The 15,594-nt window shown below is 42.0% G+C and overlaps 1 protein-coding gene across 1 annotated transcript in view; it reads left to right on the top strand.

The window, feature by feature from the left end:
* The first annotated feature begins 4,386 nt into the window (after nucleotides 1-4,386).
* Nucleotides 4,387-15,594, top strand: part of IARS2 (isoleucyl-tRNA synthetase 2, mitochondrial) — a 59,375-nt gene continuing 48,167 nt past the window's right edge. The window contains exons 1-2 of the mRNA XM_029933406.1: nucleotides 4,387-4,790; nucleotides 6,244-6,366. Of these exons, the coding sequence (XP_029789266.1) occupies nucleotides 4,527-4,790; nucleotides 6,244-6,366 (387 nt within the window). The 5' untranslated portion in view covers nucleotides 4,387-4,526. The remainder of the gene's footprint in view (nucleotides 4,791-6,243; nucleotides 6,367-15,594) is intronic.

Consider the following 15,594-nt stretch of genomic DNA (forward strand, 5'->3'; position numbering starts at 1 on the left):
CAGGTGCCCCAGCACTTATGGGAATCTTTTTTTTTCATGTTTATTTATTTATTTATTTTAATGTTTTATTTTTGATACAGAGAGAGACAGAGCATGAGAGGGGGAGGGACAGAGAGAGAAGGAGACACAGAACCGGAAGCAGACTCCAGGCTCTGAGCTAGTTGTCAGCACAGAGCCTGACGCGGGGCTCGAACCCACGAGCGTGAGATCTGACCTGAGCCGAAGTCGGAGGCCCAACCGACTGAGCCACCCAGGCACCCCTCATGTTTATTTATTTTTGAGAGATAGAGACAGAGCACGAGTGGGGAAGGGTCAGAGAGAGAGAGAGAGGGAGACACAGAATCGGAAGCAGGCTCCAGGCTCTGAGCTGTCAGCACAGAGGAGGACACGGGACTGGAACCCACAAAGAATCGGATGTTTAACTGACTGAGCCACCAAGGTGCCCCTATGAGATTTTTAAAAGGGTCTGTGACCCTTTCATATGCTTGCCAGTATCCCGTGGGGGGTAGTCCTTTTTCCTGGCCAGATGTCCCTTCTCAGTGATTTGGAGGTTTGTTTTCACTTGTGGAGGCACCGAAGAAAACCTACTTAGAATTTTTATTGCACTGACAAAAGTAAAAACAAGCAAAGCCAAAAATTGCCTGTTTATTCATTTAGGCTTTCACTGCGTAGTATTTAAGGAGCACACCTTTTGTGCCTCCCTGTGTTTATGTTTGTGTCTGGAGGAAGATATGCAATGAAAACAGAGTGAATAGACCATGATTTTTTTTAGATGTTAAAAAGCAGGACATGGTGATTATTATATGATAAATAATATAAAATAAGATGCCAAAGTTAATAGCAAACATATCAGTTACAACAACAAATGTAAATTGCTTAAACATTTAAAGACAAATTTTCCAATTGATGAGAAAACCAAACCCACTATATTATTAGAGTAGAATTCAGGGCAAGAAAAACTATCAAAAGGGAGAGTCATTTTGTATTGATAAAGATATCCTTTATATTAATAAAGGTACTACTTTCTCTTTAAACTAGGTAAGTAACTCATGACATTCTCATTGCTTAAAAGGAAAAAATGCAAAGGACACTATTTGCCCAGGCCTTTCCTTAGAGCTTGTATCTTGGGATTGGAATTTTGCCTTTTGTCTCCTGAGAATGCAGAGCCATAATGCATTGTAGTTTTGTAGTCTAGACACTTAGACACATTCTAATTGCAGAATAATTATAATTTTTAAAATATTTTCTCCATTACTATGCACGTGTTTTATCTTCACCTGATTCAACAGCACCTTGTTCTGTGTTTTGGAGATTTGTCTTTACTGGACTTTTTAGAGCATTCAGATTGGTTTTCATAAAAGCAATTGTCTATGTATTAAAAGAAAAAACACTGGTTTTGGGAAGAGAGTAGTCACTGAACCATTTTTGTTTCTGTGTGCTCTTCTGTAACTTCCAAACTTTTATAAGTAGAAACAATTTCCATTTAAGAAACAACAACATATACTCTGGTTTCTCTTCAGATCGTATAAATCTTTCGCCTTTTAAAAAACAACAATAAGTCATCAGAGAATATCAACAAATGGCTACGATTACGTACGGGGAATTCTAGTTTGAGAAATCTTTTACCTATAGAGTCTCATTTGATTTTCATAATAACTCTGAGACTTAAGTAGACCATTTATTGTGGTAAAATAGGTATGTAACAAAATTTACTATTATAAGCATACATTGGTTTTTATAACTAATTCTACAAAACAAGTACAATTGACTTGAATAAGTTTAAGGAGAAACATGATTGCAAACTCAACGGGTGAAGAGGGAGTATGCAGGTGTCTTAGAGAGTAGCCTTCTGCTCTGAGGGCTCAGCGTAGCCTCGGGTTTTATGGGGAGACAGCACTGTTGAATTCAGCAATGGGTTATGGAGGGGTTGGTTAGGAGAGCTTCTCTGTGCATTCACCATTGTGCTCCTATGACACTAAAGCTCACAGGATAGAGTCTCCAATGCAGAATTGCAGCTCAAAAGTGAAATGGTGACAGATATTGCCAAATTGCCATTCAAAAAGGCAGTGTAGGGGCACCCAGGTGGCTCGGTTGGTTGAGCTCCCAACTTTGGCTCAGGTCATGATCTCATTGTTGGTGAGTTTGAGCCCCACATCAAGTTCCTGCTGTAAGCACAGAGCCAGCTTTGGATCCTCTCTGTTTCTTTCTCTCTCTGCCCCTCCCCTGCTTATGCTCTCTCTCAGAAATAAAAAAATAAACATCAAAAAGGCAGTACAAATTTTACATTACCACCAGCAATGTGAGAGAGGCTACTTTCATGTGCCCTCCCAGTCCTTGTTATGAAACTTCTTAAGTTTTGCTTTAATCTGTTGAATGGAAATGGTGTCATGTTTTACCTGCCTCTTTGATGATTCTTAAAGTTAAGTGTCTTTAAGTATGTTTGTTTATTGGCTGTTTCCATTTCTCTGTGAATTGCCTATTATCCTATGACCTTTGTTTCTATTTGGTTGTTGATGTTTATTTTCTTGATTTGTAGCAGCTCCTTATACATTTTGGATATTTTTAAAATGTGTTTGCAAATGTTTTCTCCCACAGTACAGTGTGGGAGAGGCAATATAGAACAATGATTATCCACATGGCCCCTAGAGCCCAATTGCCTGGACTTAAATCCCATCTCTCACTTCTTATTTGTAAGATCTTAGGCAGGTTACTTAACACTGTGTGCCTCAGTTTCCTTAACTGTAAAACTGAAATAACCATAGTACCTACCTGACCTCATAAGGGTTATTTTGGCATGTTATTTCTTCACTTTATAGGGTTTAATAAATAAATGAGTTAATACAGGTAAGGAGCTAACCTGTTTTGGTTAGTGAAAACAGGTACTAAAGTAGTTAACGAATGCTATTTTCACATTGTGTGTGTGTGAGAGAGAAGGTAAAATGGGCTAACAAAAACTTTGAAAAAGTGTGATGAAAGGTGAAAAGTTGATGCTGAATGCTTACAATTTGCCACTTGCCTTCTTACTTTTTGGTATGTTTTTCTATATAACATTTTCTTTTTGTAGAAAATCAGTCTTTATTTAAGCAAAATCTTCTAGATGTTGTGTCTTATGAATAGGAAAGAGATACATTCAACAATGAAAAGGTAACAATTGTGAACTACAATGACCTGGGCAATCAAATACCGGTTTCCCTCTGAGTAGAGTGTTACTATGAAACCTTTCCTAAGCCTAAATGAAGTAAACCAAAGCAGCAATTACCATTAATTTATATGGAAAATTTTTTTAGCATTCCAGGTCGCCCCAAAATAACCTTTCTTAAGCTTTTCTGATACCTTAGGACACATCTTGCTAACAGATGCACAGAATAAATGGAGATCCTGATACACACAGTTCAGAGGGCTAGCTGCTGATGTTGAGATGTGGTGTGTAGTTTCCAGGACAGGAGCTTGGTGGGGCCACTTTGGTTGCTTGGGTGTGCGCTTGCTGCAGAACAAATGCTTGATGCTATTTTCACTGGTTTTCATAAAAGCGAAAATCCTCTTTTCTCTCCGTTAGTGAAAATAGGTACTACTGTAGCTAATGCATGCTATTCCTACCCCCCCCCCTTTTTTTTGTAAAAGTGAAGTGGCCTAACAAATTTTCCAAAAGCACCATAGAAACGTGGATTCTGGGGCACCAGTCAGTTGAGCGTCCAACTTGGGCTCAGGTCATGGTCCCATGGTTGTGGGTTCCAGCCCCGTATGGCTCTCTGCTATAAGTGCAGCGCCTGCTTCACATCCTCTGTCCCCTTCTCTTTCTGCTCCTCCACTACTGTCCTTCTGTCTCCCTCTCTCTAAAAAATAAGTAAACATTAAAGAACTAAAAGTGAGTTTTTGTCAGAATCCAGAGCTGAAGTCCTATACACTGTACTATTCTGTAGGAGTGGGACGTAACAGGGGTATAGGGGACCTGAAAGTTACATAATTAGGTTGGTTTATAATATTGGTCCTGAACTTTGCACTCAGCTAAGGAGGCGCTGCCCACTAAAGCCGCCTCCTCTGGTTGTTGCGCCCTTGGCAAATCACTAGACCAAATTGAGATATGATGTGTATGTAAAATACATACAGACTTTTAAAGATTCAGTATGAAGACGATGCATGTATCTTTTGTATAATTTTATATTAATTACATGTTGAAGTGATAATATCTTGGATATAGTGGGATAAATAAAATATATTTAAAAACTAAAGGTAGGGGAATGATTGAAATCTGAGCTCCCAGGCAGGCCACACCTTGCCCCGCCCCTCAGAGTTAGCCCCGCCCCCTGAGTCAGCTCCGCCCCGTGCCGAGGTTGCAGCCAAGACCCGAGGCGGCTTGGTTCTTGCCGCCCCCGGGAAGGACGTGCTCCCCGCCTTTTCCGTGCCCCGCGCGCGTGCGCACTCCGGTAGAGCTCCTGGAGGTTCTCCCGGGTCCGTGGTGTCCAGAGCCCGGGCGGGATCCTCCCGCCGAGGACCTGGCACTCGCTGGAGCCCGGGGTTAGCCTGCCATGCGTTGGGGGCTTCACCCGCGCGGGCCGGGAGCGGCGGCTCTGGTCACGGCCCGAAACTTGTGGGTGCCGCCCCACCCTCGTCGTCACCCGAGATGGCTAGGGACGACGAGGGTTTTGTTGCGGTCAGTCACTGGGGCCAGTAACCAGCTGCAGAACTCGAGTAATGGCAGATATCGGGATACAGTGCTGCTGCCGCAGACCAGCTTTCCCATGAAGCTGCTGGGCCGCCAGCAGCCCGACAAGGAGCTGGAGATCCAGCAGGTGGGCAGGGAGGCCCGGACCGGCCCGGGGGCGGAGGGGAGGCGGGCCCTCGTCGGCAGCCGCTCCGGGCGACCCACACCGCGGCGGGTGGGACAGGGCCGCAGGCTCTAGGCCCTTTGGGGCGGGGACGTTGTGACCGGACCAGTGGAAGTCATCTGCTCCCCACCGAGCTTCTTGCTTGAAAACCTCTTGGGGAATCCCTTAGTGGTAGCGTGTTCCAGAGCAGAATATTAAAGAGGGATGCTCGTGTAGCAGGACTGAATAGGAGTGCCATTTTTGAGGCACAAACAAATCGAATTTGGACACTTTTCCAGTGGTTTGTTAAAAGTAAATTAACATGGACACTCGTAAATAACAATTCGATTATGTGGGAAAGTTGAAGCTTACTTTTGTGGTGTCATTAGGTGCCTAAGTTGGAATTCTGACTTGTTTGCAGAACTGAGCAGCTGTACCTACTTCCTTAGAGTCCCCTTCCTAAACCGTGCACCTGTCCCCTGTGTTAGACTGAGTTTTCTAAGGGCAGATTCACTTGTCAGTTTCTGTACTTCCAGAGTCTTTAAAATCCTCCATATTTAGCGTATATTGGTTAAGTAAGTTTACCTAGCCTAAATATTCTTATGGCAGTTATCAGACTTCTAGACTCATAAACCTGTTTTGGCCATCTCCTTTTTTTTAAGTTTATGGAGAGAGAGAGAGAGAGAGACAGGATCAGGGGAGGTGCCGAGGGAGAGAATCCCAAACAGGCTCAGCACTGTCAGCACAGAGCCCCACGTGGGACTCCATCTCACAAACCTGAGATCAGAACCTGAGCTGAGACCTCCCCCGCCCCCCCCAACAAGGATATGGTGCTTAATGGACTGAGCCACCCAGGTGCCCTGCCATCTACTTTTTAAAAATGTCTTATTCAGTACAGTTGTGATGCCAGGAACTGTGACAGTTTCAGATGTTTTCTCACGTAATTTTCACAGCAGCTCTGTGAATTTGCTATTATTAACATTTTTTCAAAACAAGGAACAATCCCACAGGGCCAAGTGACTGGGCCAAGGGTACTCAGTAGTTGAGAGAAGGGGAATAGGGCTGCAGTGACTGTTTTTGGGATAAGAATAAGAGTTGGGGTCGGGGGTTGGTCTACTGGCCCTTCAGCATGGCTGGACTGAGCAGTGAAGGGTGGGGAGTGCTGTGAGACTGGCCGGAATTTGGTGGTACTGAACCTTTGTTGGGCCCCATTTACAGTATGAAGAGCTTAGACTTCAATCTGAAGCCTATAGGGAACCTATGAAAACGTATTGAAAGACGAGGACTCAGATGTGCATTTTAGAAACTTCACCATTGGGTTTTGGAGTTGAATACTTTGATACGGGATTGAAGTAAGCAGACCCTGGCTGTTATTTATGGTAAGATGCAGGAGTATGTACTTGGATGATGTTCAGACATTATGATTCTTTTTAAACAGAAATGCGGATTTTCAGAACTTTATTCGTGGCAGAGAGAAAGAAAAGTAAAGACAGAATTTTGTCTTCATGATGGACCTCCATATGCAAATGGTGACCCACATGTTGGACACGCTTTAAATAAGGTAATTGTAGTTTAAGTTATAAGACTTCAGGGAAAGACCTTTATGTAAGTATGCTTTACAAAGTATGTTTTGATTTTATGACAAGTAAATTTGCATTGATGCATGGAATGAAAACGTCTTAATAGAAAGCAATAGAGTTTTAGTGGTGTGTGGAAAATAACATCATTGGTATTTGCTTTGAGCTTATTGTTATTTTAGATTAGTAGATATTTTATTCAGCAAATACTTATTGAGCACCTACTAAGTGCCAGGCATTTTTCCAGACTCAGGGAATAGCAGTGAACAAAATAACGATCAGTCTTGTCTTTACAGAGCTTCTGCTCTAACTAGAAAAGACATAATCAGTAACACAAAAAAATAAAACATATAGATGTTAGATAGTTACTGGAGACCGAATATTGGTTCTTCTCCACCCCCTATTTATATGTTGAAATCTAATAATCTTTAACGGGATAGTACTTGGAGATGGGGCCCTTAGGGAGCTGACTAAGTCATGAGGATAGAGAGCCCTTATCGGTGAGGTTAGTGCCCTCACAAGAGAGACCTCAGAGAGCTTCCTTGTCTCCCTTATGCCCTGCGAGGGGACAGCACAAAGATGTTGGTCTGTGAACCAGAAATCAGCCCTCACCAGACTGAGTCTGCCGGCGCCTTGATCATGTCCATTTTCTAATTGGACTGCTTATCTTACTGTTGCGTTTTGAGAGTTCTTTATGTATATAGCCTAGGTAGTACTAAATAAACTTTGTCAGGTGTGCGGTTTGCACCTATGTCTTCCAATCTGTAGCTTGTCTTTTCACGGTATGTTGAAGAGTAAACGTTCTCAATTTTTTTTTTTTTTTAAGTAATCTCAGCCCCCAGTGTGGGGCTCAGACTCGTGACCTGGAGATCAGGAGTCACAGGCTCTTCTGAATGAGCCAGTCAGGTGCCTCCTGGAAGTTGTTAATGTTGATGAAGTCCAGTTTAGCAGTTTTTCCTTTTAAGAATCATGCTTTTTAGTGTCATGTCTAAGAACTCTTTCCCAAGCCTTCCATCCTGAAGATTTTCTCCCTTATTTTTTCTAAAACTTTTACATTTTACATTTAAAACCGTGATACATTTTGGGTTAACTTTTATATAAGATGTGAGATTACACTGAGGGTTATTTTTTTCCCTATTGATGTCTAGCACCATTTGTTGGTGTTCTCTTTCCCAAATGAGTTGTTTTTGCACCAGTGTCCCAAATCAGTCGGGCAAATGATTCTCTATTGTTAGAGTCTCTGTTCTGCTGTAGTAGTCTATGTGTCTGTCCTGGTAATACCACAGTTTTGACGACTCTAGCTATAGAGTAAGTCTTCAAATTGAGTAATCTCTGTGTTCCCATTTTATTGTTTTTCAGAGTTGTGTTAATTTCAGTTCCTTTCCCTTTCCATATAGATTTTAGAATAATTTTTTGACTACAGTATCAGGGAGAAGGTAAGCTGAGTTTTCAGAGTACTAGCAGGACCCCAGTCAGTTGTGTAAGGTGGACAGTAACCAAACAGTATGCAGTTTTTTGAGAGAACTAATTTTGATCCCTACCCACAGCATTTTATTGAGATGTGACATGTAACATTGTGTTAATTTAAGGTGTGCAGCATAATAATTTGGTATATGTGTGTATTGCTGAATGAATACCACAGTTAGTTAACGTGCGTCTTGTCACACAGTTACAAATTTCTCTTTTCTTGGGATGAGAACTTTTACCATTGACTATCTTAGCAATTTTCCAGTATACATTACAGTGTCGTTAACTGTAGTCACCATTCTGTACGTTATATCTACAGAATTTATGAATCTCATAACTGGAAGTCTGTATATTTTGACCACCTTCATTCATTTCCCCCCACCCAACCCCTGCCTCTGGCAACTATCTTTTCTCTGATTATAAAAAGAATGATATAAGGGATGCCTGAAGTGGCTTAATCGGTTGAATGGCCAACTTCGGCCCAGGTCATGATCTTGCGGTTTGTGAGTTTGAGCCCTACGTCAGGCTCTGAGCGGTCAGCACAGCCTGCTTCAGATTCTGTGTCTCCCTCTCTCTCACCCCCTCCCCAGCTTGCATTCTGTGTGTGTGTCTCTCTCAAAAATAAATAAAGAATAAAAAAATATTTTACTTAAATTTTTAAAAAATTATTTAATAAAGGAAAAATGATAAATTAGATTTCATCAAAATTGGAAACATTTTATGACTTCAGTTTCTTTAAGATTGCATGTATAAGTGAGACCATCCGGTGTTTGTCTGTCTAACTTATTTCACTTAGCATACTGCCCTCAAGGTCCATCCATGTTGCAAATAGCATGATTTCCGTCTTCTTCATGGCGGGATAGTATTCCATTGTATGTGTCCACCATGACTTTTACCCATTCATCCACTGATGGGCACTTGGGGTGTTTCCATGTCTTGACTGTTGTAAACAGTGCTGCAGTGAACCCAGGCGTGCAGAACCTCCTTTCAGATAGTGATTCTGTTTCCTTTGGATGTACACCCACGAAGTGGAATTGCTGGATCTTTTCTGGGTCAAATGCCAGTTCTGTCTGCAATATATTGAGGAGCCTCCGTACTGTTTTCCATAGCAGCTGCACTAATTTGCATTTGAACCAACAGTGCATAGGGGTTCCCATTTCTCCACACCCTCACCAACACTTGTTTCTTTTCTCTTTTTGATAACAGCCATCCTAACAGGGCTGAGGTGATACCTCATTGTGGTTTTAATATTCTAGATGATTAGTGATGTGCGGCACATTCCCAGTACTTGTCATTTGTATCTCCTCTTTGGAAAAACGTTTGGGTCCTTTGTCCATTTTTAAATCAGATTGTTTTTCTGTTTGTTTTGCCTTTGAGTTATGTGAGTTTCTTATATTTTGGATCATAAACCCTTAACAGATAGATGGTTCCCAAATATTTTTTCCTATTCCTTAGGTTGGCTTTTCATTTTGTTGATTGTTTCTTTTTTTTCTTTTGCAGTGAGGAATAGGCTTTTTAGTTTGATGACAGTCCTATTTTTAAGAACTTTTGCATTTATTGTTTGTGTAACAAAAATCATTGCTAAGTAAAGGAGCCTTTTCCTATGTTTTCTTCTAGTAGTTTATAGTTTCAGATCTTATAATTAAGTTCTTAATCCATTTCAGTTAAGCTTTGTGAATGGTTTAAGATAGGGAGGAGTCCATTTTCATTCTTCTGTGTGTGAATATATAATTTCCCCAGTACCAATTATCCCCATTGAGTTTTCTTATTTCTCTTGTCAGATATTAATTGGCAAGAATGTATTTCTGGGCTCTTGATTCTGTTCTGTTAATCTAGGTTTTTGTTTTGTTTTTATGCCAATACAATACTGTTCTGATTACCGTAGCTTTGTAATATAGTTTGAAGTCAGGAATGTGAAAATTCTAGCTTTGTTCTTCCTCATATTTGCTTGGCTCTTTGGAATGTTTTGTAATTCAGTACAAATGTTAGGATTGTTCTTCTGTTTCTGTAAAAAATTCACTGGAATTTTGGCAGGGATTGCATTGAATCTATAGGTGGCTTTGGGTAGTATAGGCATTTCATGGTTAAATGTTTTCAGTGTATGTACAGATCTTTCAGCCCCTTGGTTAAATTTATTCATTGCAGTTTTTATGATGCTATTACAATTGAGATGGGATTGTTTTCTTCTTTTTCTTCTTTTAGTAATGAATTGTTAGTGCATAGAAATATTACTGCTTTCTCTGTTGATTTTGTATTGCAAAACTTTAATGTTTATTCTAATAAACATTCTGATTTGAGTGTTTAGTGTTTTCTGTATGTAAGATCATGTCATCTGCAGCAGATCATTTTACTGCTTCCTTTGGCTTGGATGATGACTTTTATTTCTTTTTCTTTTTTTGCCTTTTTTCTCTGGCAAGACCTTCCATATTATGTTGAATAGGAGTGATTGAGAGAGGGCACCCTTGTATTATTTGTGATCTTAGAAGAAAAGCTTTCAACTTTTCACCATTGAATATTATGGTATCTGTGGGCTTCTCATATATGGTGCTTACTGTTATTATTTTTAATGGTTTTATGTATTTTTGAGAGAGAGGGAGAGTGCACATGTGCGCAAGCAGGGGAGGGGCAGAGAGAGAGAGGGAGACACAGAACTGAAAGCAGGCTCTAGGCTCTGAGCTGTCAACACAGAGCCCAAAATGGGGCTCGAACCCATGAAAGATCATGACCTGAGTTGAAGTCAGATACTCAACTGAGCCACCCTGGTGCCCTCTTGCTTCTTTTTTTTCTTTTAAGTTTGTTTATTTTGAGATGGGGAGGATCAGAAAGAGGGGAAAAAAGAGAATCTCAAGCAGGCTCCATGCTGTCAGCGTAGAGCCCAACATAGGGCTCAATCTCATGAACCTGGAGATCGTGACCTGGGCCGAAATCGGGAGTTGGACACTTAACTGACTGAGCTACCGAGGTGGCTCTTTCTTGCTTTTTAACGTAAGCACTTATTGCTATAAACTTTCCTCTAAGAACTGCTTTTGCTCCATTCCCTAAGGTTTGATATGTTGTGTTTTTATTATTTGTTTGTTTCAGTATATTTTTTACTTTTTGATTTCTTATGGACCCATTGGTTTTTCAGACATGTGTTGATTATTTTCCACATACTCATGAATTTTCCACTTTTTTTTTTTCCTGTTACTGATTTCTAGTTTTATACCATTGTGGTATGAAAAGATACTTGATGTGGTCTTAATTTTTCTACGTTGTTAAGGCTTGTTTTATAGCCTAATATATGGTCCATCCTGGATGGTGTTCTGTGTGCATAAGAATGTGTATTCTGCTGCTCTTGGATGGAATGTTCAGTGTGGATCTGTTAGGTCCATTTGATTAAAGTATAGTTGAAGTTCAGTGTGTCTTTACTGATTTTCTGTCTGTATGACTGACCTATTCATTGTTGAAAATGGGATAGTAAAGTCCTCTACTATTACTATGCTGATATTTTTTCCTCCTCGGATCTATTAGTGGCTACTTACTCCGATGTTGGATGTGTAGGTATTTAAGACTGTCATATCCTCCTGATGAATTGACCCCTTTATCGTTATAATGATCACATCTCTTATTATAGGTTTTGACTTAAAATCTGTTTTGTCTAATATTTCTCTTTGGGTTTCCATTTTTGTAGAATCTTTTTTTCCATCCCTTCACCTAGTCCCATGTGTCCCTACAGCTTACAGGAGTCTTTTGTAGGCAGCCCAGTGGGTCTTGTTTTTTATTCCATTCAGCCACCCTACATCTATTAATGGGTGATACAATCCACGTACATTTAAAGTAAGCATCAGTAGGCAAGGACTTAACTAATCCCAACGTACTGTTTTCTGTTTGTTCCTCTCTGTCTTCCTTTGTGAATTGATGCTTTTTTTTTATATAGTGATATGCTTTGATTTCCTTCTTTTTCTTTTATACATTTCCTGAAGGTTTTTACTTTGTGGTTACCATGAGGCTTGCATAAAAGATAAGTCTTATAAGCTGATAACAACTTCAGTCACATACAAAAACTCTATCTTTTTACTGCCTCTACCACATTTTGTCTTTTTGATGTCATAATTTACATCTTTTCATATGTATATGCTGGCAATTTATCATTGCTATAGTTACCTTTTTTTTTTTTAACTGGAAGCAAACTTAGTGGCCACCAATAAGTTTATTTATTTACTTTGAGAGAGAGAGAGCATGTGTGTGAAGTAGAGGACTGACAGAGAAGGAGAGTCAAAATCCCAGGCCGGCTCTGTGTCATCAGTACAGAGCCTGATGTGGGGCTCAGATTGACAAACCGTGAGATCATGACCTGAGCCGAGATCAGGAGTCAGACTCTTTGACTGAGCCAGGCTCCCTGCTATAGTTATCTTCAATTCTTCTGTCCATTGGTCTTTATATGAGAGTTATGGCATAAACACACCAACATATTACACTATTGGGGTATGTTGAATCTGACTGTAGACTCACCTTGATTATTTTCATGTGCTCTCTGGTAGTAGATCGCATCCTTTTATTGCAGCTTGAAGAGCTCCTTTCAGAAATTCTGACGTTCTGACCTGTACGGCCGGTCTAGTGGTGGTGAACTCCCTCAGACTTCATTTGTCTGGGAAAGTCTTTCTCGCTTCTTCATTTCTCAAGGACAGCTCTGCTGGATCAGTTGTTCTTGGTTGAAAGTTTATTAGCAGCATTTTGAATGTGTCATTCCACTGTGTCTTGGCATGCAAGAGTTCCGTAGAGAAATATGATAGTCTTATAGTGGGCATGGGAGAGCTCTTAAAATTGACAAGCTTTTTCCTTTGCAGCTTTCAAGGCTCTTGCTCTATATTTGATTTTTTTTAATGTTTATTTATTTTTGAGAGACAGTGATAGAGCGTGAGCATGGGAGGGGCAGAGAGAGGAGACACAGAATCCAAAGCAGGATCCAGGCTCTGAGCTGTCAGCACAAAGCCTGATGCAGGGCTCGAACCCATGAACCACATGAGATCATAACCTGAGACAAAGCCGGCCGCTAAATCGACTGAGTCACCCAGGCGCCCCTACTCTGTCTTTGATTTTTGACAGTTTTATTATAATGTGTCTTTTAGAAATCTCTTTGGGTTGCATTTGTTTGGGAACATATGAGCTTGATGCCCATATATCTCCTCAGATTTAGGAAGTTCTCAGCTATAATTTCTTACAGGTTTCTGACCCCTTTTCACTCTCTTTTCCTTCTGGGATTCTCATAAAACATATGTATATTTTAAAAGTAGTTTCAGGGGCGCGTGGGTGGCTCAGTCAGTTAAGGGTCCGACATCGAGTCAAGTCATGATCTTGCGGTTCGTGGGTTCGAGCCCCGAGTCAGGCTTTGTGCTGACAGCTCAGCCTGGAGCCTGCTTTATATTCTGTATCTCCCTTTCTCTCTGACCCTCCCCTGCTCACACTGTCTCTCTCTGTCTCTCAAAAAATAAATAAAAGACATTAAACATTTTTGTTAAAGAAGTTTCAGACTAGTTCTGTAGGCTTTCTTTATCCCTTTTCATTCTTGTATCTTTTGTACCTTGGAGTAGATAACTTCAAATGATCTATCTTTGATTTCACTGTTTCTTTTCTTCTGATGGGTCGTGTTGGCTGTCGAGGCTCTCCATTGAACTCTTCAGTTTAGTCACAGTATTCTCCAGCCCCAAAACATGTTGTTGGTTCCTCATTGTTTTCAGTCTTTGGATTGAACTTTTCATTTTGCTCTCCTATTATATTTCCAATTTTGTTAAACTGTATATGTCTCCTCCCTTGTTCCTCTTGGAGCATCTTTAGGGCAGTTATTTTGAAGAGTTCATCAGGGAATTTATGGATCTTCGCCGTGTGTTTGTGTGTTTGTGAATTCTGTTAGAAATTTATTTTGTTCCTTCGGCAGTATTCTTCATGATTCCTGCAGCCTTCTGTGGAGGACTATGCAACTGAAGAAGCCATCACCTCTTCGAGACTTTATGGAAAGAACTTCACATATAGATGGGGGCATGCTGGAGTGTGCTGTGGTGCTGGGTGTGACTAGGCTGCTGCAGCTAGGATTTTGGATTGACTTCCCACCCCACCCCCGCCTGGGAGTTCTAGGTTAGGGATGGGGCTGGTGTAGTATCTTGTCTGCTCAGGCAGTTGGGAACCATGACATCAACAATGGTGTGGTCGTTGGTGAGATCTGTCAGTGGTCTACCATGGGCGCACAGGCTGCTGGGGTCCTCAGCATTGCCTTCAGGTCCTTTGGCTAAGGACCAGGGCAGGGGGTGGGGGTGGTCTGAGCATCAAGTGGCGAACTGATACTTCGCTGCAGGAGCCAATGTGGTGGCAGGGCCAGCTGCAGACACAGGCAGCAGTGAGGGTGAGAGCCAGGAGCAGTGTCCAGGGCCACCTGTGGTCAGATAGTCAGCTCAGGGGCCCTGGCTGTTGCTGTGTAGTACTGTGACTGCCGTGTGGCTAGCTACAGCCTGTGCACCATAATGGAGGTCAGTCATGGAGCCGGGGCTGGTGGCATGCGGGTTGGTGAAGTGAATCAGGGCCAAATCCAGACCTACAAGCAATCGTGGGGTTCTTGGCTGTCAGCATGCACTTGTGTGACCGCAGGAGCCAGCCGCAGGCACTCAAAGCCATGCAGGCCGGTGACAGGAGTCAGGGATGGCTCCGTGCCTGTGGGCCAGCAGCTGTGGGGTCCCTGATTGTCGGCACGTCGTTGTGCGACTGGGAGGTTACCCTCGTGCATGTGCCCAACAGTGGATGCTGGTGATGAGAAATATTTCTTACTATGACTTCTAGGGGTTTTTTTTTGTTGTTGTTGGAAGCTGGGCATTTTAGAAAATATGTTGTAATAAATCTTAATAAGTGTCTCTTGGACCCCGTCCAATAACTTTCTTGTTTATATGTTTAGGGACTGGATACATTTTTTTTTTTTTTTTTGAGGTATGTTCCCACTCCCTCCCATTTTTCTTCAGCACTAAGCCTCCGATGTTGCTTTTCGGAGAGACGCAGCTTTGGGCGTGCTCAGTCACCCGGGCTTTGGCCGTGCTCCGTCAACCTGGGCTGGCTGTGGTTTGGGCAGATGCCCATCCCGTTTCCCTGACAAAACCCATCTATTTTACTCTGAAAACGTCCTACTGTTTTCTCTCTTGTTTTCAGCAACACCCTGGGGCATGATCTGTTCTGTAGGCTAATCCATCAAATTTGGGGGGATCCTTTGAAGTATTAGGTCCTGGAGTCAGTGTTGGATGTTTGTTCTGAGCCCAGGAGGATCCCTCCCAGCTGTCTCTTCTGGTTTTCTCCTGCAAACTAGCCGACCTAGATTTTAGCCTGTGTCATCTTGAGTTGAACCTTCTTCCAACTGCCTTTCCCGCATCCTCCACTGGTTTTGACAGCCTCCTTGGGCCTGGATTTCTCTGTTGCTGGGAAGAGAGGAAGAGCCATTTGTTTTACTGCTTGTTCTGTCCTCAGGGCCAATCTCCCAGCCAAGGCTCTGGAGCTGAGAGTGGGGACAACTGTATACTTTTCTGTGAGAGAAACGCTCCTTTAGGAGCTGAGCACTCGAAGGAGAGTCAGCACTGTGCAGTCTTGAACTGCCTTTCCTGTTGTAGGACCACCATCTTGTGAGCCTGGACAAGTGGGATTGGAGCCCCAATATTCCCAGCAGACTTCTGCCCAGAGTAGAGTCTGTTCCGTGAGTGGGGGGCCAAGTAGAGGGAAGGAGGCCCATCTCTTGA

Source organism: Suricata suricatta, chromosome 3, assembly GCF_006229205.1.
Source record: "Suricata suricatta isolate VVHF042 chromosome 3, meerkat_22Aug2017_6uvM2_HiC, whole genome shotgun sequence".
Lineage (NCBI taxonomy): Eukaryota > Metazoa > Chordata > Mammalia > Carnivora > Herpestidae > Suricata > Suricata suricatta.